Raw genomic sequence first — 25,384 nt, forward strand, 5'->3', positions numbered from 1 at the left:
TACAAAGGCTGAACATTTAGTGGAGACTCTAAAAGTTGATCATGAAATCTATATGGCCGATAACTTTCAAACGGGTTCACTTAGGAAGTTTAAATTTTGTGTCAATCTGAAGATGGTATCACATCTTCTAAATGGTAAACAACAGTCCATTGAGAGTTGTTCTCTGGAACAAGACGATGTCTGCTGAGGGGTAAACTTGAAGCCTCTCATACTGACCTGAAATCTGGAGTATTCTTGTCACTCATACTACCAATTTCTATTAAAGTTAGATATATATTGTTGCTATTTATACAAGTATCGTGTACATGTTTCAGGAGGTGGAAGTACAAGCAGTGACGACTCTTTGTTAAAAGCCCTATTACAGATCAATTATTCACCAGTTTGTAGAAGGTCCTTGGAGGAGATACCATCACCTCAGAGGCCTTCAGTCGAGAGAGGTACTTTACGTAGAAATAAAATTGGTAGACTGCTAATTTTAAGGCTTACTAACTTTGAAAAGCTTGATAATTCATTGATTTTTTTCATGTGAGCCTATCAACATAATTTTGACACGATAAAATGAAATGAAAAATGCTTTTATTAGTGAGGAAGAGTAGGCTATCAAGCTCTCTATATTACTAAACAAATTGGATTACTAAAATTATCAAGAATTGAATACAAAGTAAAATTATTAACCTGTAATTCTTTTAAGAAAAATACAAGGTATGTTCAAAAAGTAACGGGAATTAAAATTTTTTAAACAACCAATTCATTTATTTGTCTAAATTGTGACCTTCACAATAGATCTCATTAGATATTATGTACTTGTACCAGTGCTTCTTCCAATCCTTAAAACTCAAACTCGATCTTTGGGATAGCCTTTAGCTCTTTCAGTGATGCAATTTTAATGTCATCTATGCTTGTAAATTGACGGCCCTTTAAAGTTCTCTTTATTTTTGGAAATAAAACCTCACATTGAGCCACGTATGGAGAATATCGAGGTTGGGTCATATTAAAGTACTGTTTTTGGCCATAAATTCACGAACAAGTAATGAAGTGTGAGCAGGTGCATTGTCATTGTGCAAAAGCCAAGCATTATTTTGCAACAAATCTGGGAACAAAATTTGCTGCCACATGTTTCATACCTAAAACATTCAAAAACATTTCATGGCATGCCAAAATCATCAGTGACTTCTTTGATCGGAATACGGTGATCGTTCATAACCATTTCTTTAACTTTTTTCATTGGTTGTTGGTGTCCAGAGAATTTATCATCTTCAATGTCTTCATGGCCATCTTTGAAACGTTAATACCACTTTTAAACCATTTTTTACTCATAACAGACTCACCATAGGCCTTTGTTAACATTTCCCACACTGTTACAATCTATTTCATTTTTCACACAAAATTTGATACAAATTCTTTTATCCATTTTCTTAACAAACAAAAACCGCAGAGTTCATAAACCTTGCCACTGAAAAAGTAAACAATGAATACAGCTGGAAATTTTATTACACTTCAGGAGCATGAGTAAACCAATATAATAAAAACAATCTTGAAAATCAAACTCTCCTAACCTGGAAAACTTAAAAATATCTGTTACTTTTTGAACACACCTCGTTTAAACAAAATGACTTAATTCATGTAAAAACAAGAAACTAAAATCCTTTTTTTTCCATTAAATTATAAATCTCATGTACGCGACATTTATACCTACCTGACAACCCCACAGGGCTCTCAACAGCAAGTCCTTGACCATTGTCCTGTGTTCACAATCCTTAACTTCTATTATCATAGGGGAGAACATTCCAAAGGTGGCAAGCCTGAACAGTAAATGACACATTAAAAATTGTTAATCTATGAATTGGAATTGATAGTAATTGGTTTTCCTTTTCGTAAGTCGTTCACTGATATTGGAAATAAAATTGATATGATTAGACATATAAACAGGAGTTTAAAGATTTTATAATTAAATGGAGAGCTGGAAAAATATAGATTTTATGTACTTCTTGAAGTTTTATGTTACTAAAAATATGATTTACTACGCTTGTGATGTCTGAGATTAAAAATTATTCTAATACAGCAGTTCTTAGCACGCTGGAGTCTAATTGCTCAACAATCAAATAATAAGCACTTAGATTGCTCTTAATAACCACCGAACATAAAAAAGTGTTAAAATAAAGTAAAAAAAACGTTTCTCTTTGGATTTTTAACATCACACATTTACTTTAAGCTTTTAACATGTTATTAAATTTTTTAATTTACCAATTTTAGGTAAGGAGTAAGAAATTTACGTCCTGAAATTTTACTCTAATCTATTGTTCTAAATTAAACGACGTCTTCATTGTCTACAGAGAACTCGACAGGTGGTTCACAAACTTCAAGTGTCTATCCAAGTAAACATTTCTTGGAAAAGGCGTCAACTTTGTACAAGTTGAGAAGAGTGACACCTCCACGGTTGAGAAAGTCACCTATACAAAAATCACCTTTTTCAACAGGTAACTTAAAAATTCTCTTGCTCAATCATATTCATTGAACATACTACTAAAAATGAAGTGAAATTCTAAAATTATACTGGGTGTCCCAAAAGTCCCACCCCCCTTTCTAAATACCTTTGGGGGGTAGTTATAATGACAAATGATGATTTTTGCGCTACATGAGAACTTAGCCCCTCAACCCAAAATGGGGGGTGGGGGGGTCAAGTCAAAATTTTTAAATGCAAACCCCCATCAAATGACACTTCATTTTAAAGGTCTTTATAAAAGAAGAACAATGCCACAGATTAGAGGTCTCTATCTCAATCCAGTACGAATCAACGGCTTGTCATAGTTTTATTGAATTCTTAACTCATCTGTTCAGACTTATTCTTAATACTAAGTAGTGCTAAATTAAACTTAAAACAATTAAACTTAATGTTGAAATCTTACCTCAACCTTTTTTAACCTCAAAGTAAATGCTCAAAATGGCCCCCATTTTCTCATCCCTACGGGACTGGTGTGAACAGCCAGTGTACGCGGTTTTACATTTTTCATGTACCCGCAACCATCGCTTCACCTATCAGCCCCTCCTATCCGCAAATGTTTGGGTGGTAGTTGGAAATGGTCGGCTCTGTCTACCTGCTCTTTCGCTACGAGTCGTTGTCTGTTTCAGGCCTCTGAAACAATATTCTAAACTGCGCGCGCTGTACTAGTTCTACAACACTCCACTTAGCACTGCTCGCCGGTCACTAACAGCGAGTGTTTCTAGCTTTAGCCGCTACGTGGCACATAAGTTGAGATATTTTAAATGGAAACAATTTATAACACTGAAATGTTTATCTTCTCAGAAGGATTCATAATCAAGGCTATTACTGACAAGATTAATAATGCAAGCATTACATGATATAATTTTTTATCTCTATTGCAGTGTAATTAAATTTTAATTGTATGTATGAATGTTAGTTTTTACTTATAGAGAGTGTTCCTGAACTCTCTATCAACCTTTTCAGATACTTTTCTTGGATCAAGACAAGCTGAAATATATATTTAAACTTTCAAAAACTCAGAAATTACCAAAACAGCTGCCATTTTGTTTTTGTACTGCACAATTTTTAATTTGAGACCGACGTTTTGTAATAATTTGAAATTTTGTATACACCTTCATGTTATGAACACCTAGTTAACGAACAAAATAGTTATTACAAGCTTTATTTACAAAATGGCGGCTTCTTAAAAACGTTAAACATCAAAATTTTTAATACCATACAATTGTTACATATAACTTATACTATTTAGACAATTTAATTACAAATACATTTAAATATTACAATATTAAGAAACAACCACCATTTTGAAAATAAATCTATTAAAAATATGATTCATAAAGATATATAATAAATTTCATCTTATTACAATAAACCGTTCTAATATTAAACATTGTTAAATGTATAAAATAAAATGTCAGCTGTTTTGAGTAATGAAATGAAATGAAATGAAATATGCCTTTATTCAAGAGGCGGAGTTAGGGCTATTTAGCCCTCTCTACCACTCAACCTCACATAATATACAGATATATATATATATATATATATATATATATATATATATATATATATATATATATATACATATTTACATTTAATGACCTTAAAACTATAACAAATTCCATTTTAAATTTAAATTTAACCAAAATATATACTACTATGTAATAATTAAAAATCAAATTTATCAGCTGAATATGTAGAAAATTTTCAAACAAAGATAAATTAAAACTTAAATTAACAATTTACTTTTTAAATAATTTCTTGTTATTGCTACATTCATTCTCTCAAACACACAGCCTGACCACAAGCACGCCACGAGCACCGCCATCCGCCACCCCTACAGACCGCCCAGCAACAAGTCCCTGACCCCCGCCCCAAAACGAGCCCGACCTTCTATAATAAGGATATTATCAGGAAGAGAGTTCCAGAGGCGACATGCCTGAACAGTGAACGACCTACTGAAGAAGTTCGATCGATGAACAGGAATTGAGAGTAATGTGGATCCCCTTCTCGTAGGTCGCTCACTTATATCGGAAATAAATTTGAAATTTTCGGACAGGTAAACAGGTGACTTGTTTCTGATAACTGAATGTAGAGTTGAAAGAATGTGAAGTTGGCGAAGTTGTTGAAGTTTCAGAAGTGATAGCTGTTTGAAAAATGGAGTCACATGCTCATAACGTCTGAGATTGAAAATAAATCTGATACAATAGTTTTGAGCACGTTGAAGCCTGTCCGAAAGCTCAACAGTCATGTCACTGATCACAGCGTCACAGTAGTTGAAGTGTGGCAGTATGAGAGTTTTAACCAGCATAACCTTGACACTGAATGGTAGATATAAAGCAAAACGCTTTAAACTGTGAATGCCAGCAAATACTCTATTACACGTTATCGTAACCTGGTCATTCCACTTAAGACTTGAGCTCATAGTAAGACCAAGATTTTTTAATTTGTTTTGAAAATTTAGTACGTGGTTATTGAGTTCAAGTTTTGGTGCAACGTTGAAGTCCAAACGGTCGATCAATCTTGGGTTTCCCAATACCATTGCCTGCGTTTTGTCTTCATTTAATTTCAGCCCATGTTTATTTGCCCAACAAGCAATTGATTCAATGTCTTGATTGAGTAGAACCATAAATGTGCTCAATTCATCAGGCGAACAGTGTACGTAAATTTGTAAATCATCGGCATAAAGATGAAACTTAGAGTGCCTTATAATAGATGTGACGTCATTAATATAAATTGAGAACAATAGGGGTCCAAGAACAGAGCCCTGTGGAACACCCCGTGTTACGGCTTTCCATTCAGATATATTTTTTTTCCCTTTCTTTGACACATTGCTGTCGCCCAGTAAGATACGATTTGACCCAGTTAACACACTCATCGGAGAAACCATACTTCTTAAATTTGATGAGGAGAAGGGGGTAATAAACACAGTCGAAGGCTTTGGAAAAGTCAAAAAGCAGTAAAATGGTGATTAGTCTCTTGTCCATTGCCAATCTGATATCATCGGTGATTTTAATTAGGGTTGTGGTGGTGCTGTGATTAGGCCTGAATCCAGACTGGTATTTAGATAAGATGTTATAGGTATTCAGATAAGATGAAATTTGTTGATGTACCACTCTTTCAAGGCATTTGGAGAGACAAGGGAGAATACTGATTGGACGTAGGTCAGAAGGGGATTGCGGATTAGACACTTTTCTCAACGGACGAACTAGAGCATGCTTCCAGGTTAAGGGAAAGACAGAGGAATTTAAAGAATAATTGAAAATGACTACTAAAACAGGAAGGGTGATTGGCAATGTATCTTTCAGAAAGCGCAAAGGTATGTTGTCAGCCCCAACTGCGTTGCTGGTCATCCTCGCGAAAGCAGCAAGCACATCAGCCTCACTCACAGGTGTGAAAGAAAACTGGCGGCCAGCAGCCTCTCGAGGAGCAGCCTCCAGCTCAGCAAAATAATCGCTAGCTGCAGATATATTAACAGGGATATTAATAAAGTAATCATTTATAATATTGAGGTCAAACGGAACAGGTGGACTGATATTGGATTTACCCACACCAAGGTCTTTAATTTTACTCCACAGTGATTTAGTGGACTGAGGCTCTGAAAGTGTTGTGTGGTAAAATCTAACTTTGGCGTTACGGATTTGCTGCTGCGTGTGATTCCTAAGACGTTTATATGCCTCCCAATCTTGAGTGGATTTAGAACGTTTAGCTTTTCTGAAGGCGGAATCCCTTTGCTTTTGCAAATTTCTTATGAAATCATTCATCCATGGAGAGGGGGCTTTGGTTACTCTTTTAGTTATGATTGGGGCATGTTTATCAAATAAATTAGTAAGTAAAGCATTAAATTTGATAACCATTTTGTCTACATTATTGGCAGTGGTTACTTCATGCCAGGGTAAAGCAGCAGCATCTGTGAGAAGTGAAGCATGATCTATGTCCCTGTATCTGCGATATTTGATAATATTGGGCTCATTTTTGGGGGTATGGAGTTTATAGGCACAAAAAATGAGATCATGCTTTGAAAGTCCAGGGGCAGGAAATTGTCCGTGGTGTGCAACGTGGGTCGGGTCAGAAACAGCCATGATGTCAAGCCACGTGTCGGTTGTAGCAGTGTGATGAGTGGCCTGAAGTGGTAGCAGAGACATGTTACATGACTGAAACATTGTGGTCAAAAAGGTTTTTTCATATGTGGTAGGCCCTAACAAATCGGAGTTAAGATCGCCCATGACAATGACATGACTGTAACGAGCCATAAGATCGATGAGTGTGTGTTCAAATTCGGCAAGATGGCCGGTATTGGGGGCCCTATAACATGCACCGACTAAAACATGCGTCCCGTTGACACTGACATCCAAAAACATAAATTCAGGCCGTCCCTCTCTAGATGTATCAGATGAGAATAAGATGGAAGTAGGAAACTGAGACTTGACATAAACTGCGACTCCACCACCACGTTTGTGTAGACGGTCGTTCCTGAAAATATTGTAGCCAGCTAAATTAATGCTCTTGTCGCTTGTGGTTGGTTTTAGCCAAGTCTCAGAGACCAAGATAATGTCGGTATGTAATGGCTCAAAAATGGAAAGAAATTCGTCAATATGACTAAACAGTGATTGTGCGTTAACGTGTGCTGCCTTGAGGAAATTGTTGTAGGGAGCGAGAGAACGGCAGAGAAGCGCGGGCAGGGACGGCGGAGAGGCGCGCCCGCTCGGGGCGGGGCTGTCAGAGCCGTGCACGGCGGCGAGCAGGGGCGCGACGACACTGCAGGCGGCGAGCGGCCGGCGGTACACGCGACAGTGACATTGCGGTCAGGACATTTACACACACACGCATACCATAACAAAGAAAAAATAATACTTTATCATTTAATATAAAGTTAAAATTAATTGAAGTTATTACTACTCTAATATTATTCATAATAAATTTAAACATGCATGCAAGTTTGCAGGCTCTTATTGTAATAATAATAATCAGTATTAAAAATGTAAGTGAAGAGAAAAATAAATAAAATGGTAGTGAAATCAAATTTTGTTTAGTGCTATAATAATTCTAATAATAATTTTAAAAAGAATAAATTAATAGTAAAGTTATAATTATATAGCCAATTAAAATTCTTAAAACAAAATAATAATAATTTCGTAGAAATTCATTAGAAAATAAATATTGATGTACAGTGTAAAAGAAAATAAATAAAAGCTTTTTAAGAGTAATTATTGAGTTAAAACAATTTGAATAATATGCTATATTGTTTTGTCTTTTGCACAATACTAATTCTAGAAAAGGTAGGTGCAGTTATGAAAACATCAACAAATGCATAATTTTGTAATCAAAATTGGGAAGATAATGCAGTTATGAGAAAAAGATACAGTTAAAAACCAAAAATAAAAAAATAATTTTTATTGTTATAACATTTTTATATTTTTTTTATTTATTTATTTTATTGCACATATTCATAGAGAACAGAGCAAAGGTCACTTGTGTTAGTGTTACAATTTGTGTTCAATTCAGTGTCTGTTATTACAAGATGCTGGTTCTCCATTGGGTGAACTCTTGCACGGTGTAGTGTGGACGCTCCAGAAGCCAGCATTTTAAGGAAGATTTGAAGTTCTTCTCTGGAAGCTTCCTCAAGGATTCGGGCAGTTTGTTGAAAAACAGCGCTCCTCTGTACGACGGTTTTTTTTCTCAAACAAGCTCAGATGGTGCTGATTGAGGAGGAAGTTGCTCCTGTTTCTGGTGCTGTAGGGATGGTTGTCACCAGTTCATGCTTGGCCTGTTCTTATTGCAAAGAGGATTGTTTCTTGGATGTAGATGTTTACCACAGTCAAGATTCCCAACTCCCTGAAGGCAGCTCGACACGAGTCTAGTGGTCCTAGTTCTTTTAGAATCCTAATAGCACTTTTTTGGATAATAAGTAACCGTTGAAGGTTTGCAATTGTCGTGCCTCCCCAGACGATCAGACCATATTTCAGGTGAGATTCTAACAGGGAGTAGTAAGCTGTTAAAGCTACTTGGGTGCTGCTGATTTGTTTCATTCTCCGTACTGCATATAGGCTGCTGTTAAGTTTGTGACAGAGTTGGTTTATATGGGGTTCCCAAGAGAGATTTTGATCTAAGATTATTCCAAGGTATTTTCCTGTTTCTATTGTTGTTATTTCTAGGACGCCATGGAAGTTGTTTGGTCTAGCTGTTTTGCCTGGTTATATGCAATAAAAGAGTCTATGTTGAGTTGGTCCTTGTCCTTATTTGCTAAAATCAGAGCTGTGTCATCAGCGTACATTACTATTTTGCAGTAGTCCTTAAGATAGTCTGAGAAGTCATTAGTTACTAGAATGTACAAAAAAACAGGTCCGAGTACGGAGCCTTGAGGTACTCCTCTGCTCACTGATAGTTGTTCGGATTTTACTTTCTTCACAGTATTGTTCTCCATATGAGTGATTTCGACTACCTGCTTCCTGTTGCTTAAATAGCTCTTGAACCAGTCTAGTTCCTTGTTAGTGACTCCCAGATACTGCAGCTTTGTAGGATAAGTTTGTGATCCAGACAGTCGAATGCCTTACTGAAGTCCAACAATATACTTGAGGCGATCTGTCCTTTTTCCAGTTTGTCTATTATGGCTTCTATTAGTTGGGCTATTGCTGTTGAGGTGGATCTGTCTTTCACAAAGCCATGTTGTCTAGATGTAAGGAGATTATGCTGTTTGAGATGTCCCAGAAGTCTACTTCGTACTACATGTTCCAAAATTTTAGAAAATGTTGATATGAGAGAGATTGGCCTGTAACTGGTGGCTTCATTTGCTGCTCCGCTTTTATACTTTGGGTAAATTCTTGAGAGTTTCAGATCACTGGGAAATGTTCCTTGAGAGAGTGATTTATTGACAACTATTGTCAGTGGGATGATGATTTCGTGTTTGCATTGTTTAATTAGTTTGGAGGAGATCTCATCCTCACCTGTTGATGTTTTTGGTTTTAACGAGTCAATTATTGTTTCAATTTCTAGTTCATCTGTTTCAAAAAAATTTAATTTTGGAATTTGGAGCAGGTTATTTAGATGTTGGTGTTGGTCTATTTCCATTTTTGTTAAGTGTTCTGTCAGTGGTTGTAGCAAAGAAGTTATTCAAATGGTTGGCAATGACCTTTGGAGAATCCGAGATGTCTTCGTTTATTCTCAAACATTCCAGTTGATTTTTGGTTGATTTTTCTTTTCTTTCATTATTTATAACTCTCCACATGGCTTTTTGATTTGTTGTCAGACCTGTCTATATAAGCTGAGTTGCACTGTTTTCGAAGTGTTTTGAGTTTTTGATCGTAAGTTTTTTTCCTTCGAGCTGTTTCTTTTTTATCATCAGGGTGACCAGTGATGAGTTCTCTGTTCAGGGCCTCCAAGTACAAAGTCAAAGTCAAAAGTCAAAGTCAAAATATCTTTATTACATTATCTTCAAGATAAGTACAGTGTCATAAAGTTTATCTTAAGAGCTAATGCTGTGGTAACATTTTACATTTAGTTACAAATTAGAAGTTCTGTCAAAGAATTCGTTTACAGAATAGAAGGGCCGGTCTTGTAGCCAGATCTTTAGGCGCTGTCCAAAAAGTAGCTTGTCAGTTTTCTTCATTTCTTCTGGCAAGGCGTTCCACATCTTTGCCCCAGAGTAGCTTGTTTTCTTCTCTGTAGAGCTGAGATGGTGTATAGGTAGGCAGTAGTTGTGAGCATGCCTGGTGTTGTGTTGGTGGGTTTGTGATCCATTGCTTGCTAGTTCGGGCATCTTGATATATACGTGTTTTATTGCCTCTAGGATGTACAAATTGTGTACTGTGAGGATCTTTAGCTCCTGGAAGGCTTTTCTACAAGATTCTCTGGATTGTAAGTTGCTCAGAATTCTGATTGCTCTTTTTTGGAGGACAAGGACACGTTGGAGATTTCTTGCTGTAGTACCACCCCAGACAGCAATTCCGTATTGTAGATGTGATTCGAAAAGGGCATGGTAGGCTATTTTAGCTGTTGTCATGTCACATAAAATTTTTATTCGTCTTATCACAAACAGCCCTGTGCTTAATTTGCTGCAAAGAGAGTCTATGTGTTCTGTTCATGATAGTTTGTCATCCAGAGTAACACCAAGATACTTGGTAGCTGTAGCTTCTTCCAGCTCAGGCAGTCTTCCAGTGTGCTCTTTTCGTCTCCCCAGGACTAGTTGCTTGGTTTTGTTTTCATTCACAACAAGGTCATTGTTGTGACAGTATTGAACTGCCATGTTTAGTGCAATATAACTGTCCACTTCCAGTTGTTCTGCCTTTGGTCTGCCAAGAAGTAGTACAGTGTCATCAGCGTACATTAGAGACTTGCAGTAACCTTGCATATGCTTAGGGAAGTCATTCGTGTAAAGGATAAACAGAACAGGCCCCAACACTGATCCCTGAGGGACTCCTCTTGTGATTGGCTTCAGTTTGGATCTAATTGATTTTGATTTGCCATTTGCTGAATGTGTTATTTCCACCAGTTGGCTTCTGTTGGTTAGATAGCTGGAGAACCATGATTTTGCACTTCCCTGTATTCCAAGAGCTGTTAATTTCCTTATGAGATAGTCATGATCCAGGCAGTCGAAGGCTTTGCTGTAGTCTAAGAGGATGGCAGTCGATGTGTTTCCCTCTTCTTCTTGGTCAAGTAGGAATTCCACTAAGCTGATCAGTGCTGTGTTAGTCGATTTCCCAGCCAGAAAGCCATGTTGATGTGGTGTCAAAAGCTGATGGAGTGTCAGGTGGTCAAAGAGTCTAGTCAAGACAATTTTCTCAATTATTTTAGAAAAAGTGGGTATTAATGAGATGGGGCGGTAGTTAGCTGCTTGTGTGGGAGAGTCCTTTTTGAATTTAGGGTATACTTTAGCAATTTTTAGTGCCGAAGGGAAGATACCAGAGTTAAAAGACTTATTGGTGATGTCTACCAGAGGGTCCACAAGTTCATTCTCACATATCTGTAGCAATCTAGAGGATATGTCATCGCACCCTGCTGAGGATTTAGGCTGCAGTGATTTGATTATTTTGGAAACTTCTTGCCTGCAAGTTTGTGTCAGTATAAGATTTGGAAGGTCTGTTGAGGGGGCTGGTAAAGATTGTTGTTTGTCTATGTTTCCATTTTTCATAATTGTTTCTTCTGCTGTTGTGGTGAAAAAATTATTCAGATAGTCTGCTATTTCTGATGGGTCTGATGTATCCTGTCCATTGATGTCAATTTTGGTCAGCTGATTTATTTCTGTTTTAGTTTTCCTTTCTGAGTTGATTATATGCCAAATGGTTTTTTGATTTGTTATCAGCCTCAGCAATTTTAGTTATATTGGTGTCTTGCCTTATTTTTTCGGAGCTGTAAGTCATATTCCTTTTTTAAAAGGAATGCTCTCCTCTTATGTTCCTCACTACCGCTTGTGTGGTATAAGTTTTGTGCCCTTAAAAACTGTTGTTTTAATTCTGCTGCAGTTGGATCATTGACTGGATGCAATACAGCAATTTTAGAGTCTGACTTTCGCTGTCCCAAATATTTTTGGTGAAATTTCTTCTATTCTTTATTATCTTGAGAGGGCACGCTATGTTCATAGCAGATTGAAGGATTCCATTGAATGCTTTGTATGCAGCTTCCGCGTCCTCAGTAAGTATGACTTGTGACCAATCTTGTGCTTGAAGATTGAGCTTCAGTTCCTGCACTGTTTGTGTAGTGAATTGTCTTCTCTGTGATTGGTTCAGTGTTTGCTTTGTCATATCGGTGATGATAGTACATAGCTGTGCAGTGTGGTCCGAGAGACCTGTTTTTTGCACTCTAGTAGTTATTAGTGTTTCTCCGGTGTTTGTACAGACAAAATCTATAGAGGTCCGACTATGACTAGTTATTCTGGTTGGAGGTAGTTGAAGCCTTCTCAAGCCGTAGCTAAGGAGCATTTCATCCAGAGTTCTTTTGTCGCAACTGTCAACCAGGTTGTCAACATTTACATCTCCCATCACCAGTATCGGGTCATTTATGTTTACGATTTTCAATTTTGGGAGGTGGTGGTGTAGCTTTTTGTAGTGGTTCTTCCAGAGTTTCCTCTTGTGCCTGGATAACTCCATATTTGTGAATTTGTTCACTGAAGCTCATAAGTTTGTTTTCCATTTGCTCCTGCCTTACTTTAAACTGTGCAATTTCTAGCAAGAGAGATGAGTTCGGTGGTGGAAGCGCATAATTAGTTGGTGTTTGAGTTTCTATTTCTCTGGTTTCAGAAAGGACTGTTTCCCTAGCGGTAGTAAGCCTTTTGTTCATCTGTATATTTTTAATTTCCAATGATTTGATTCTATTTATGTGATTAGTTATAAGCTGTTCCTGTTCAATAGCGTGGTCTTGATAGATTTGTTGGATTTTACTTTTTTCTTGCTTTTCCTTGTTAAGTTGAGCCTGTGTTTCATCCATTTTTGTTAGCAAGTCTTCAATTTTTCTCAAATAATTACATTCCTGTTCTTTTATCTCTTCTATCTGAGCATCTCTGCTATCTAACTTGCTCTTTAATATGGTGATCTGTCCTTTTAAACTTTTGTTTTCTTCTAGAAGTGCAGCGCCTATTGTAGCAGCCATTTTAAGCCTGTCCTCATTGTTAGTAGGATCGTTCTCTAATAGACTGTTTTCTAATTCCGTGATTGTTAAGCTGTTGTTTTTTGTGAGAGGGGAGTGGGAAGACTTGGAATCAACACCTCGGGCTGAATGTTCTGGGTTAGAAGTAAAATACTCTTCATTAACAGTATTTTGTTTGACTCTTACTGTGGTCTTGCTTGGTTGCTTGGATGCCATACATCCAGGACAAAGCCAGCTTGAGGTAGCCATTTTTGTAAGTTTTTTTGTATATAGTTTTAAAGTTTGTTTTTTTATAATGTAGGCTAGTACTTAAAAATAGACATTCATGACCACATATCATCTTCTGTAAATGTTCCTGATATAATTTTATTAAGTGAAACTTTTTCAATTTTACATCACTAACGTACACATTTTGGTAGTAGCAATAGATCCATATGCTGTGGGATTGGTAGTGGTGCAGGAGACCCTGCAGGAACACACACGACTGATGGACGAGCTGAAACGTGACAGGGAGACACTGAGTTGGCGAGCAAGACAGGAGCCTTGTCCCTGTGATGTGGCCAGGCATCCGCGCCCCTGGACCATGGATATCATCACAGCTGTGCATAGCTACAGCTTCTTGCTCGACTGCCAGGTGAACTTTGATGGTAGAGACTTACTTAGATACATTGCAACATTACTCGTTATAATGTAAAAAATATAGTTTACTCCAAGATTAATTTACTTTACTTGTGTAGTTTTGTATATAATTCTCAATGTGCTATATTAGCTGGTTGTTTACAGACAGATGATTGGTGTATGATCAGGTGATCACTCGTCTTGTCTCTGATTGGTCACAGTAATATATATATAAATGAATGTTTGTCTGTATGTCCTTTATAGACTTAGAAACTATTTGACAGATCATGATGAAAATTGTATATATATATATATATATGTGTATATGTACTTTTCCACGTAGAAGGTTTATATGATATGCCCATTGATGTGATTCACCACCAGGTAGCGCTGCAAAGTATAAGTTATCAAAGCGCCTGCAAATTATAAACTGCAGTTACGAGACAGTTATGTATATTAAATAACCAAACACTATTTGAAGGTGTTAAGTTTTTATGTATATTTGTCTTTAAAATAAATTTCTAGTTGAACTCAAGGTTGAATGTTAGACCACTTTATAATAAAGTACATGTACGTGTACAATGGCTATCAACATACACTTTTGACAGATTTTCTTGATCGTGGCAACAAGGTAAACTCTACATCGGTGTTGGAAATATAAATCACTTGAACTAGAAGTGCTCATACATGGGCAAAGCTTACGAAAAGCAAGCAAAGCCGTGGGAAACAGCAACTAGAGTACAAAAAACAAAAAAAACCAGCAAAATTGGATCGGCGTAGCATCCCGTCTTATTCACTTTGTTGTGAGTGTCCAGAGAACTGTAAATTGTCTTTCTCACCCTCCCGTTTATAATTATTATACGCAAATTTGTCTCTTCCAAGATATACGATTTGTCCCCTTTGCCCACGTTTAAATATAGTCATGTCATGGACTATTTTTAATCAAGCTCCCCTAAGTTCGATGCCATGGGATTATTTTTCAAGCTATAAGGGTTCTTTTTATTTATTTATTTAATCGATTTCCCATTACACAGATTTCATACAATATTGTGCAATAATAAACTTAAATCAATAGACTAAAAAAAAAAAACAAGTTCAATCTTAACGATGGAAAGAAGAAGAAAAAACAAAATTAAAGTTTCAGGTGGCACCTGAGACACTCCCTGTAGACTCCCATCGACTGGCCGATGTCAGCACTGCTCTTCAGCTTTAGAGAAGACGAGGCATACTTCAGTGTTGACTATAAGTAGGAGGCAAGGATCCTTTAGTGCAGAAACTCTTGGATCGAGTTCCTCTTGGCACTTTAAAGTCAATGGAGTTTAGAATCTCCGGGCAATCAATAAGTGTGAAGACCCTGTGACAATCTTACCATGAGGAAGTGCCATGCTGTGTTGTAGACAGTTTCAGTGATCTGGCAGTCCTATACTATATAACCTCTCTCTATTTGTATACCTTCTCCTTTCTTAACCACAAAGTGTTTTAAGAATATACAAATTTTGGGATTTAAATCTCTTCTTTTGTTGATACCTGATTGTCTAACTAGCCAATTGGTATTGGTTCATTTCGAGTCAGATTGTTTTTTGTAGTCTGAACTAGTTTCATACAATTCGTATTATTTGACAAGGTATTGATGTAGAATATTAATGCAAGAAGTTATAATAAAGTATTTCTTAAAACTTTAATGAGTCACCAAATTTTTATATATATACAGGGTGATTCAAAACTAAACGGCAATCTCTCGGGAGCTTATTCTATAGCTAAAAACAAGTAAAAAAGTTCATATAACCATATGCCCGGAAACGCTTCGTTAGCGAGTTACGCCTAGCGAAAGATTTCGCCCGGATTTCAGAACCCTTGGTGAAGTCAGGCCGTATAAAAATGGTAAAGGTAGTTACAAAGATACAAATACGATTGTTTTTTATGTTTTTATATCTGAAAAATTTATTAAAATTCGTCCCAGAGCTGTAAATGCAATACTTTCAGAGATATCTTACGTAAAACACAAGAATTGGTGCAAAGAAATAACACATTTTTGTGTTTAACGTAAGATTACTTCCATAAATGTTAAATAAAGGTCATTTTTTTCTTAAACAGATTTGTAGAACATTTAATTCTGAAAAGATTCATGTGAATTACTTAGGAAAAAAATTAATAATAGGTATTGAAATTTAGCTTTATTTAAAAATAAAACAGACGCACAAAAATGCATATTCTTATCTGCATAAAATATTAACTAATGTTTAGGTTGTGAGTAACAGCTGATCATTTATTCAACACTTTTTATCGTCATATTTTCTTTGCAAAGGTTGGCAATATCAGCTGATCAACAATTAAGTTCATGAAGTAATATTTAAATAACCTTTATGGAGGTTTTTGTATTGTGGCGTGTGAAGATTGTATTTTGTGAGATCCTGTGATTATTTGGAAATATTTTATACAAGTGTATAAAATATTTTATTAAATATTTATTTTTAAAATATTTTATTAAATATTTATTTTTAAAATATTTTATTAAATATTTTTATAAAAGTGTATGTAATTATCTTAGTAAATAATGGCAGATAATGTAAATGGTATGTATTCGTGTGAAGAGTATACGGACATGATACTGATTTACGGCAAAGTTAACAAGAATGGTTTAGCTGCAGTTCAGGAATATCGTGATACTTTTCCACATCGAAGAACACCTGATCGCAAAACATTTGAAGCTGTGGAGAGACGACTTAGAGAAACTGGTAGCTTTAAACCGAAGCGAATAGATACTGGTCGTCAACGTAGCGCAAGGAACTATAATAATGAACAAGCAATAATAAATGCTGTAGAATTATCACCAACCACAAGCACCAAACGTTTATCACGTCAGTTAAATATTTGCCAGTCAAGCGTATGGCGGACACTTCATGAAGCACAGTTGTACCCATTCCATATAACACGTGTTCAAGACTTATTACCGCAAGATCTTAATAAACGGAAGATGTTCTGCCGCTGGTTAAGAAGAAATTGTTTACGACATCAGTATTTTCTTCTGCGTATTCTCGTTACTGATGAATCCTGTTTTACTAGAAATGGAATTGTAAATTTTCGTAATACCCATACTTGGGCGTACGGCAACCCACATGAAAACTGCGACGAGGCATTTTCAACATACATTTTTCAGTCAATGTATGGCTTGGTGTTCTCGGTGATAATTTGATTGGTCCATTTTTCCTCCCTAATCGACTTAATGGAGTAGCGTACTTAAATTTTTTTAAGAACAAACCTGCCTACCCTCTTGGAAGATATTCCTGTTCAAAACAGAATAAATGCATGGTTTATGCACGACGGAGCACCTCCACATTTTTCTAATGATGTGAAAAACTATTTAAATGATACATACGGTAGATAATGGATTGGTCGAAATGGACCAGTAAAATGGCCACCACGTTCTCCTGACCTCACGCCAGCAGACTTTTTCTTATGGGATTGGATGAAGTCAATTGTTTATTCAAAACGGATTAACACCATAGAGGAGTTACGTAATCGCATTACAGAGGCGGCAGAAACTATCACGAATGCTCCAAACGTTATGAAACGCGCTAGAAAAGAGTGGATTCGTCGTGCGAAAACGTGCATTGCTAACAACGGAGGACACTTTGAGCAACTATTATAGGTGATTATTACAGTTTTATAAAGGTAAATACATTTTATGTTAATGTTCAGTCTAGAATAAATGATCAGCTGTTACTCACAACCTAAACATTAGTTAATATTTTATGCAGATAAGAATATGCATTTTTGTGCGTCTGTTTTATTTTTAAATAAAGCTAAATTTCAATACCTATTATTAATTTTTTTCCTAAGTAATTCACATGAATCTTTTCAGAATTAAATGTTCTACAAATCTGTTTAAGAAAAAAATGACCTTTATTTAACATTTATGGAAGTAATCTTACGTTAAACACAAAAATGTGTTATTTCTTTGCACCAATTCTTGTGTTTTACGTAAGATATCTCTGAAAGTATTGCATTTACAGCTCTGGGACGAATTTTAATAAATTTTTCAGATATAAAAACATAAAAAACAATCGTATTTGTATCTTTGTAACTACCTTTACCATTTTTATACGGCCTGACTTCACCAAGGGTTCTGAAATCCGGGCGAAATCTTTCGCTAGGCGTAACTCGCTAACGAAGCGTTTCTTTCCTCCGGGCATATGGTTATATGAACTTTTTTACTTGTTTTTAGCTATAGAATAAGCTCCCGAGAGATTGCCGTTTAGTTTTGAATCACCCTGTATATATACTTTTTTTGAAAAAGTTGTTGGTAACGATTTGTTTAAGATAGATTTATGACAGTTATATTTTCTTCAGAAAACAGACAATCAATAACAAAATGAGATTTAATCAAAATTTACTTTGGTTAAAAATATAACCAACATTAATTCACTGAGGAATACCACAAAGATTTATACTATTCTCAATGACATTTATTTGTATACAAATGTAGATTTCAATATAATGCAAATTTTGTCCTAAATTGCACAGTAAATTTATTTCATTTAACTTTAATTTAGACTGTAACTTACTGAACAACTTTAAAATATTTTTAGAAAAAAAATTTCAGATTTTCCCTCTGTTGAAGGTGTTGTTAAATTGTTACAACTTTCTCGGCATGAAGTCAATACTAAAGAGAATGCATTGTTATGATAAACCTGTTTATCCAGCCAAATTATTTGTTTGTAAATAGAGTACAGGAAAATATTACCGCAAATAATGTGTCTGACTAATAAATTGCCCAAATCACTTTTGGAACTGTACATGTTCCTGAGGGTAAGAGTTGACCACCCCTCAGGAATAATAGTCTGTGAACCTTTTTAATTAGTACTTCTACTTATTTCAGTCTGTTTATCAGCCATAAAGTATAATAAATGTCAATCAACCGTATTTTGAAGGGTCTAGAGATGCTGAGGAGCAGAGTGGTGGGGGCCAACAGCACAGAGACTGTAGTGATCTATAATGTTCCGATGTTGGAGAGACATCACTGGAAAATGAAGGCAGAGAATGTGTTGCGGTTTGTGGACATAGAGCTGGGAGTGGGCGACCAGATGGCATATGATCTCTTCCACTATGTGCAACCATGCAACAGACAGGTATGCTAATGATAGTTTATATGTTTGTAGATGTAAAGATGGAAGCTGTAAACCTGTGAATTACATCATTCTCGCCATGATGCATACAGTACATTGTCTGATGTTAAGAGGTCTGTGTGCAGATCATGGTCGTGGTGTCTTCACGTAGAGTGGTGGGACTTATTATCGCTGAAAAGATGGAGTGGGCGAATCGGATTCTGATGGAGACAGAGAGATATCGAGACCTAGAAGAGGATCCGGTTCCGGTTCGGGTCGGTGTAAACCGATTGTGGATCCATGTCAGCATGAGGAGACAGCACTTGGCCACCTGTCTCTGCCATCTAGTGAGGTATTACACTAACCAAACTGGTTTCCCCTTATCATTGATATATTATAGTGCTTCTTCTTTGCTGTAATAATACATTTAAGATACATAATAGCATAGCATATTTAATGAAAAATGTGATGCTAAAAGTAAGAAATTCCTTTCAAGAATTTTCCAAAATATTTGCCTCAGAGGAGTGTCTCTGTGCTCACATATTACAGAGTATTAAATAATTTAAGTTTTTAAGCACAGAACCAAATTTAATGTTCGTTCAGTTTTGAATAATTTACATATTATAGATTGTTTTAAGATATATATTTTCAAAATTTACTTCTAGTACGTTTTTATAACCAAAGTCTTGGAACTTTTTGCACGTTATTTCTTAAATAAATTATTTAATAAATGTGCAAGAAACCCTATGGGATCTTATGAACATGTAAGTTTGAAATACTATGGGTGATAAGAAAGTCTTATTGCATGGCCTCTCGGCTATTGCATCAGCCACCTGGAAGTATCTGTGCAGCATCCTCAAGAGTTGTGAAGAAACACAGTAGTGATTTTTCAAAGTAACATGCATGCCAGCCGACTAATTAATGTTAATTGATAGCCAACATGACCACCCGGCACAGGCGACGGTTCACATCCTGAGCTATCTCGAAGGGACCCACAAATTGCACTACTGTCCTAATTGAATTAAGTCAGTTCTAAAACTGTAATAATGGAAGTTTACAATATGCCTCTACTATTTATGGTTGGCTTCACTGAGCATGGTAACTTTGGAGTGTACCTGTTTAAGATTAGTAAGTTTGAAAGCTAGGAGTGTCCCTATGGGGATGCAGAGCATGGGTTCCTCTTCCGACCAAATGTTCTTCTTCTTTCTGCAGACGGGAAAATGAAAGAAGGGGACTCGAGATTGCTGTAGGCCAGCTCTCACCAGATCATTGTGCGGAAAGTAGTTTCAGACAGACAGATTTGGAATAGTGTCTCTGCCAATGTAAAGGGGGTGCTGAAAACCAAGAAAATTAGAAGAAAGGTAATAGGCTTCAGCTCCGGAGTTGCCCCAATGACCTGATACTGTAGGAGTTCTCTCTTGGCTTAAGTAGTAATGCAGAAAGCAGTCCTGAGAGGGAGTAATGCTTGAGCCGTTGAGGCTTTTAGTGCGAGTCCCAGCGAAATTCACTGACGGTGCATTTTTCCCATTGTAAAAAAATAAATAAAAACAGTACTTTAATAAAATTTAAATTAAATTACAGTATAATCTTGAGTGAAGTTTTATTGTACTAAAACACTTTTTTTGGCAGGAAAATGTTTTATGAAGATGAAGAACTACAACTGAAAGATTTTGCCTTCAACGACATCTCTGATGCAGGAGTAGCATTTGCTAAAATGTTCCTTAAAACCAACGCAGTGCCCTTATATAGTGGGAAAACTGGAATGCGGCAGTAATAGCTCTCATACAGTACAATTCCATTTTAAGCTATTTGAAAATAGAAGCGGAATACAGTGGACCAAAGTATTGTGTAAATATTTACATTATAAAAATAACAGTAATTTACTGTACAAATATGTAATAATACATCAATTTAATTGTTATAAAAAGAGATATATATTACAAAGATGCACATATGGACTTACAGGATGTCCTTTTGTAATCAGAACTTTAGCTTTATAATGGATAGCAATATAATAATTTATTCCAGATGTTGTTGGTGAATACATTTAATTAATTAATTAAATAAGATATACACAGTAGATTTCCTTGATTGTTAAAACAGTGTAGAAATAAATTAGTACCTTCTACTGTAGCAAAAATATTGCGTTGTTAATTTTTTATTATATCTATACTTCCAAAGTTGTGGTTACACACAAAAAAGAGCCTGATATATATTAGGATATATATACTTAGGAATTAAAAACAATGAATCTTATATACTGTATGTGTTTACCAAATTGTTTAATTTGGTTTTGTACATGATAAATTGTCCACAATCCATTTTAGATCTGTCATACATGGGAAAAGACTATAAGAAACATGGTTGACAGTCTGCAAGATAACCGACCCTTATGTAACATAAATAAATTTTGCCACAATTTGTAAAACTTGACTCCTTAACTTGTGATCCATTAACTCATTATTACTTTGTCATGGCTTTGACTCTAGCTCTCTAAAGCTTTGGAAGATTCCTGAAGCTACTGGAGAGTGATTGACATGTTGAGTCTACAGTGAATTCATCGAGCGCTGCCTTGCCCAGAAAGGTGAGCCTCTGGAGTTGTAACCAATCGGGGAGATAAACCCAGGAAAGTCCGTATGGACTGTTTCAATCCCTAGAATATTCACAAATAGTCACTCACACCTTATCGTTTGTCCGATATACTTGTTTCATTATATTATTGGTGCGTCTGTTTCACTTAGTAAAGTATGGTTTCAGTGTTAATTGTACTTTCAGTTATATAAAAATTAGTTTTTGACTAAGGACAAACATATATAAAAATTTAGCGAAGTAAAAATATTTCAATTCAATTCAATTATTATTTTATTGCATAAAATACACAAGTACATACAGAAAATAACTAAAGCAAAGTATGGGTTTAAATATCAAAATTTAAAAGAATAATTTGGAATTCCTGACTACATACCACAAGTTATGGACTTGGTCAAATTTAATCAGTTGTTTTTTTTTTACTAGTCTACTACTTACCTTGGATTTTTAATCTTGCCCAGGTTGTAAGTTGTTAATTCTGACTTGTACAACTTTTAACTAGTCACCATTTTGTACTAGGTTAAGATGGAGACCTCTAGTTGCATTGTTAGTTTTCTTTTAACTCATTATTAAGTACAATGTGGTGATTGTGTGATCTTCAAAATTAGGGGTCACTCTGAAATCATTTGAAATTTCTGAGTTGCCCCAAAATCCTCCATTTTGGGTTTGTGAACGAAGTTGTAGTTATGCCCAAAAAGTACGTCATAACGTGACATAAAGGTGTGCAGAATTGAGTTTTTCTAATGTGATGCCATTACAATATTAACAGAGGGTCTCCAGACTTCTCCCATAATTATTATATAATTATAAGCCCCATAACTAATTAATGATTACACAAAGGACAAAAAATACTCCAAAACGTAGGCACTTTATAGTGTAATTTTAATACAATACTCAATTACAAAATCATTTCAGCCTTTCTATTATCATGGTTAGGATAACCATAAGTGTTGTCTCATTGTGCTTGTGGAAACAGAGAAACGAGGAAGTTGGACAAGTTTTGTCCAGGAACAACTCAATAAAAAACAATCTGGACAAATTTCACCAGGAACTTACCTATAGTAAAAACAAAAAAATAAATGCCATATTATGGAAGTAAAAAATTAGTACGCACAGATTAGATTAATTAAAAGATCACAGGTGTTACGATTAAGGAAAATTATAAATTAGTTTCAAAAGGCGGGGAATACTGATTTTATTCTTTCATTGACTCCTCTGTGGGCTGAGCTGTCTTCTGTTCTCCATCTCGGTCTTTCTTCTTTGAACCAGAGACGATATCATCGATTCTCAGCAGAAGGATGGCAGTCTAGAGCAAAAAATGTAATCAATTTCAACTTTTACTGCTATTGATAACACATTTGAAGATAAATACAATATATATAAAATAAATATGCTATTGAAACATGCCTTGTCTATGTACCTTGCAGTCCCTTAACCCTTGATCTGGCAAACAACTAATAACTTGTAATTTTACATTTCGCAATGGTAAGCAACTAGGCACCAGCCATTTTTACTGGTTTTTGGACGTGTTGCGCCGCTCTGGTACCATCAGCTGTTTTCAGCCACTTTTTTGTCAGTCCGCTTCCTGTTATACCTACGCATCACGTTAAAATAGTTGTTAAAATTGTTTTAGTCTCGGTTTATTGTATTCACCTCTATGACTGATCCTTGAGGTTCAAATGTGATCATTTTTATAGACCCACTAAGAAAGGAAGGTCTCCACCAGCAATTCAGAATAAAAACTATGTACATATAAATAAGTGTATAAGTTAGTAGAAACCTTTTTATCGTTACAAAACAGTGAACATTTAGTAAAACTTGCATTTATTCTACATAACTGCGTTTGAAGCTAGAAGCTGTAAAAGGACAAATATTTTTTTACTTAAAAACTTTTCAGTTATGGAAAGAAGAAATGTTTGATAAAAAAGTGTTTACTTAATTGTATTACTGTACTTTATTCTATTTTATGACATAAGATATATAATACATGTATGTTTACGAACAAATTTTATCATTTATACATGTAAACAAAAAAGTTTTTTGCACATAGTAAAAACAATTGTCTACCATTCTAGCTGTATTAGACTACACTTGAATTTTTTAGAAATTCTATTACTGTTGCTTGGTAGTGCAATTATAAAAATAAATATCATGCAATATATTGTGTTTTTGATTACCTTTTCAAGGGCTTACAATTGGTATAGTCTATTATCGCATACAACACATAACAATAACTGGCAAAGTGATTTTAACCGGAGAGTACAAGAGAGTAATACATTGCACTGGTGGCACTTTCAGAACGACTAGGTCATCGCAAATTATGGTGACAGACGCTTGGAGGATTAACTCTATTTTCTGACTCTGATATGAGAACATTAAAAATTAAAAAAAAATATGTTAAAGCTAAGAGAAACAAACAGTTATTCAAGGTAGAGTATCTTTGGTTAACAAAAAATCTAAACTGCTTAAAAGGCAATAAAGCAAAATTTTGAATCTAAAATAAATAACTAACTAATACTAATAAAAAACACACGTGGAAGTACAATAAATTGTGAAAAAAAACATGGGTACTGGGGATAAGGGATACCAAGAAAAAAAATCAAATCAGACAGTATAGGCTGAGTATTTCCACATGTAGTCTTTCAAAGTTCAAGTTCAACTGTAAATCCACAACCTGCCCGTTTCTGATACTAGTAAAACAATTTAAGGTATCTTATAAAAGTTGTATTTCTATCATGTATTAGATAATTTTTTTTCTCAGATCACATATTTTTTAGTTTTATAAACCTAAAACCAACTGTCAGACAACTAGATAAAGACACAAAGTTGTCACTTTAAGGGTCTATAATAGTTACTGAAGATGATGTAACATTTATTTTAAGTGTGTCTGACGGTTAGGTTTGAACTATTTAAAAACTACTAAAATCGTGTAACATTTGTTTTGATTTAGCTTTAAAGGCTTTACAAGCTACAACACATTTGGTGACTTTGGAATATCACAACAAAGAATAGGCTCAAAATAGAAAAGCTTTTCTAGCCAGTCTCTCAACTACAGCAATGTGCAGCCTTCCAGACTGACGGACGCATCGTTCGGCAACTTCTTCCCAGGAACGTGTAAGATTTCTGTCTTAAAGAAAATTTGGCTTGCGGCTTCAGGATTATAACTATTTATAATTTTTTTTTTACAAAGATTGATTTTTTTTACTATTTAGAAAACTCACAGGCCTTCATTATTTGTAACTATCATATATTTTACTCTTTTCACATCTTCTCTTTCAATATAACCGACTTCTAGTTGAATAGGATAAGCACTGCACGTTTAATTACCTCCACTGCAGTCTTATAGATCTGCAACTTGACGGCCAGGGGCTCCCAGATGCCCAACTCCTTCATGTCTACGATTGCTCCAGTCTCTCCGTTGAATGCCCCAACTAGTTCCACCTGTACAGAGGACAGACAGAATATTGTAATTTATAACGTACATAACATGGTATCGGGTTCTAACCAGAAAGATTTAATCTAGTTGAGTTAATAAAGAAATCTGGATGCTTGTTGTATTTAACCACTTAACTTAACCAGTGCGACTGAACTGTACGCTGACTACATTAAGAAATCGTCATGAGCGTTATTTCAACTACTTCAACTATGTTTAAACCTTACTGAAGTTTAAATTACAATGATCTTTTAAAGCTAAAATCACAAAAAATTACAATATATTTTGAAGGTTTATGATTTTTTAGGTTGTTTAAAAAAAAAAATTGATAACTAAATAAAGGTAGAGAATATATTTTGTAGCTACTGGAGCTGCACTTGTCCCTACAAGAAGCAACAGTTGTGTTCGAAGTGGACATTTTCCGGAAACTTTGTAAGTGAATATCTTTTGATATAATTAAGATTTACAAAGTATTTCAAGGAAATTATTAGATAGGATTTTATTTTAAAACTTTTTGAGAGAGCTAATTTTTATTTTTGGGCCATGTTTTGAGAAGAGAAG

The 25,384-nt window shown here is 35.3% G+C and overlaps 2 protein-coding genes across 2 annotated transcripts; one reads left to right on the forward strand and one right to left on the reverse strand.

The window, feature by feature from the left end:
• Nucleotides 1-314: 314 nt before the first annotated feature.
• Nucleotides 315-20,630, forward strand: LOC124374174 (the record flags this gene model as incomplete). Its single annotated transcript, XM_046832435.1, has 6 exons — nucleotides 315-437; nucleotides 2,334-2,477; nucleotides 13,501-13,712; nucleotides 18,628-18,825; nucleotides 18,948-19,153; nucleotides 20,431-20,630. Coding segments are annotated over 6 exons (1,028 nt in total), but the record flags the coding sequence as incomplete, so codon positions are not given.
• Nucleotides 20,631-22,425: 1,795 nt separating this feature from the next.
• On the reverse strand, nucleotides 22,426-24,806 carry LOC124374173 (T-complex protein 1 subunit gamma-like). The gene is made up of 2 exons (XM_046832434.1): nucleotides 24,718-24,806; nucleotides 22,426-22,696 (listed from the first exon to the last, which is right to left on the reverse strand). The coding sequence occupies exons 1-2, from the start codon at nucleotides 24,781-24,783 to the stop codon at nucleotides 22,586-22,588; spliced, it is 177 nt and encodes a 58-aa protein (XP_046688390.1). The 5' UTR covers nucleotides 24,784-24,806; the 3' UTR covers nucleotides 22,426-22,585.
• Between the last annotated feature and the right edge of the window lie 578 nt (nucleotides 24,807-25,384).

This window comes from Homalodisca vitripennis, unplaced genomic scaffold (genome assembly GCF_021130785.1).
Source record: "Homalodisca vitripennis isolate AUS2020 unplaced genomic scaffold, UT_GWSS_2.1 ScUCBcl_7422;HRSCAF=15109, whole genome shotgun sequence".
Taxonomy (NCBI): Eukaryota; Metazoa; Arthropoda; class Insecta; order Hemiptera; family Cicadellidae; genus Homalodisca; species Homalodisca vitripennis.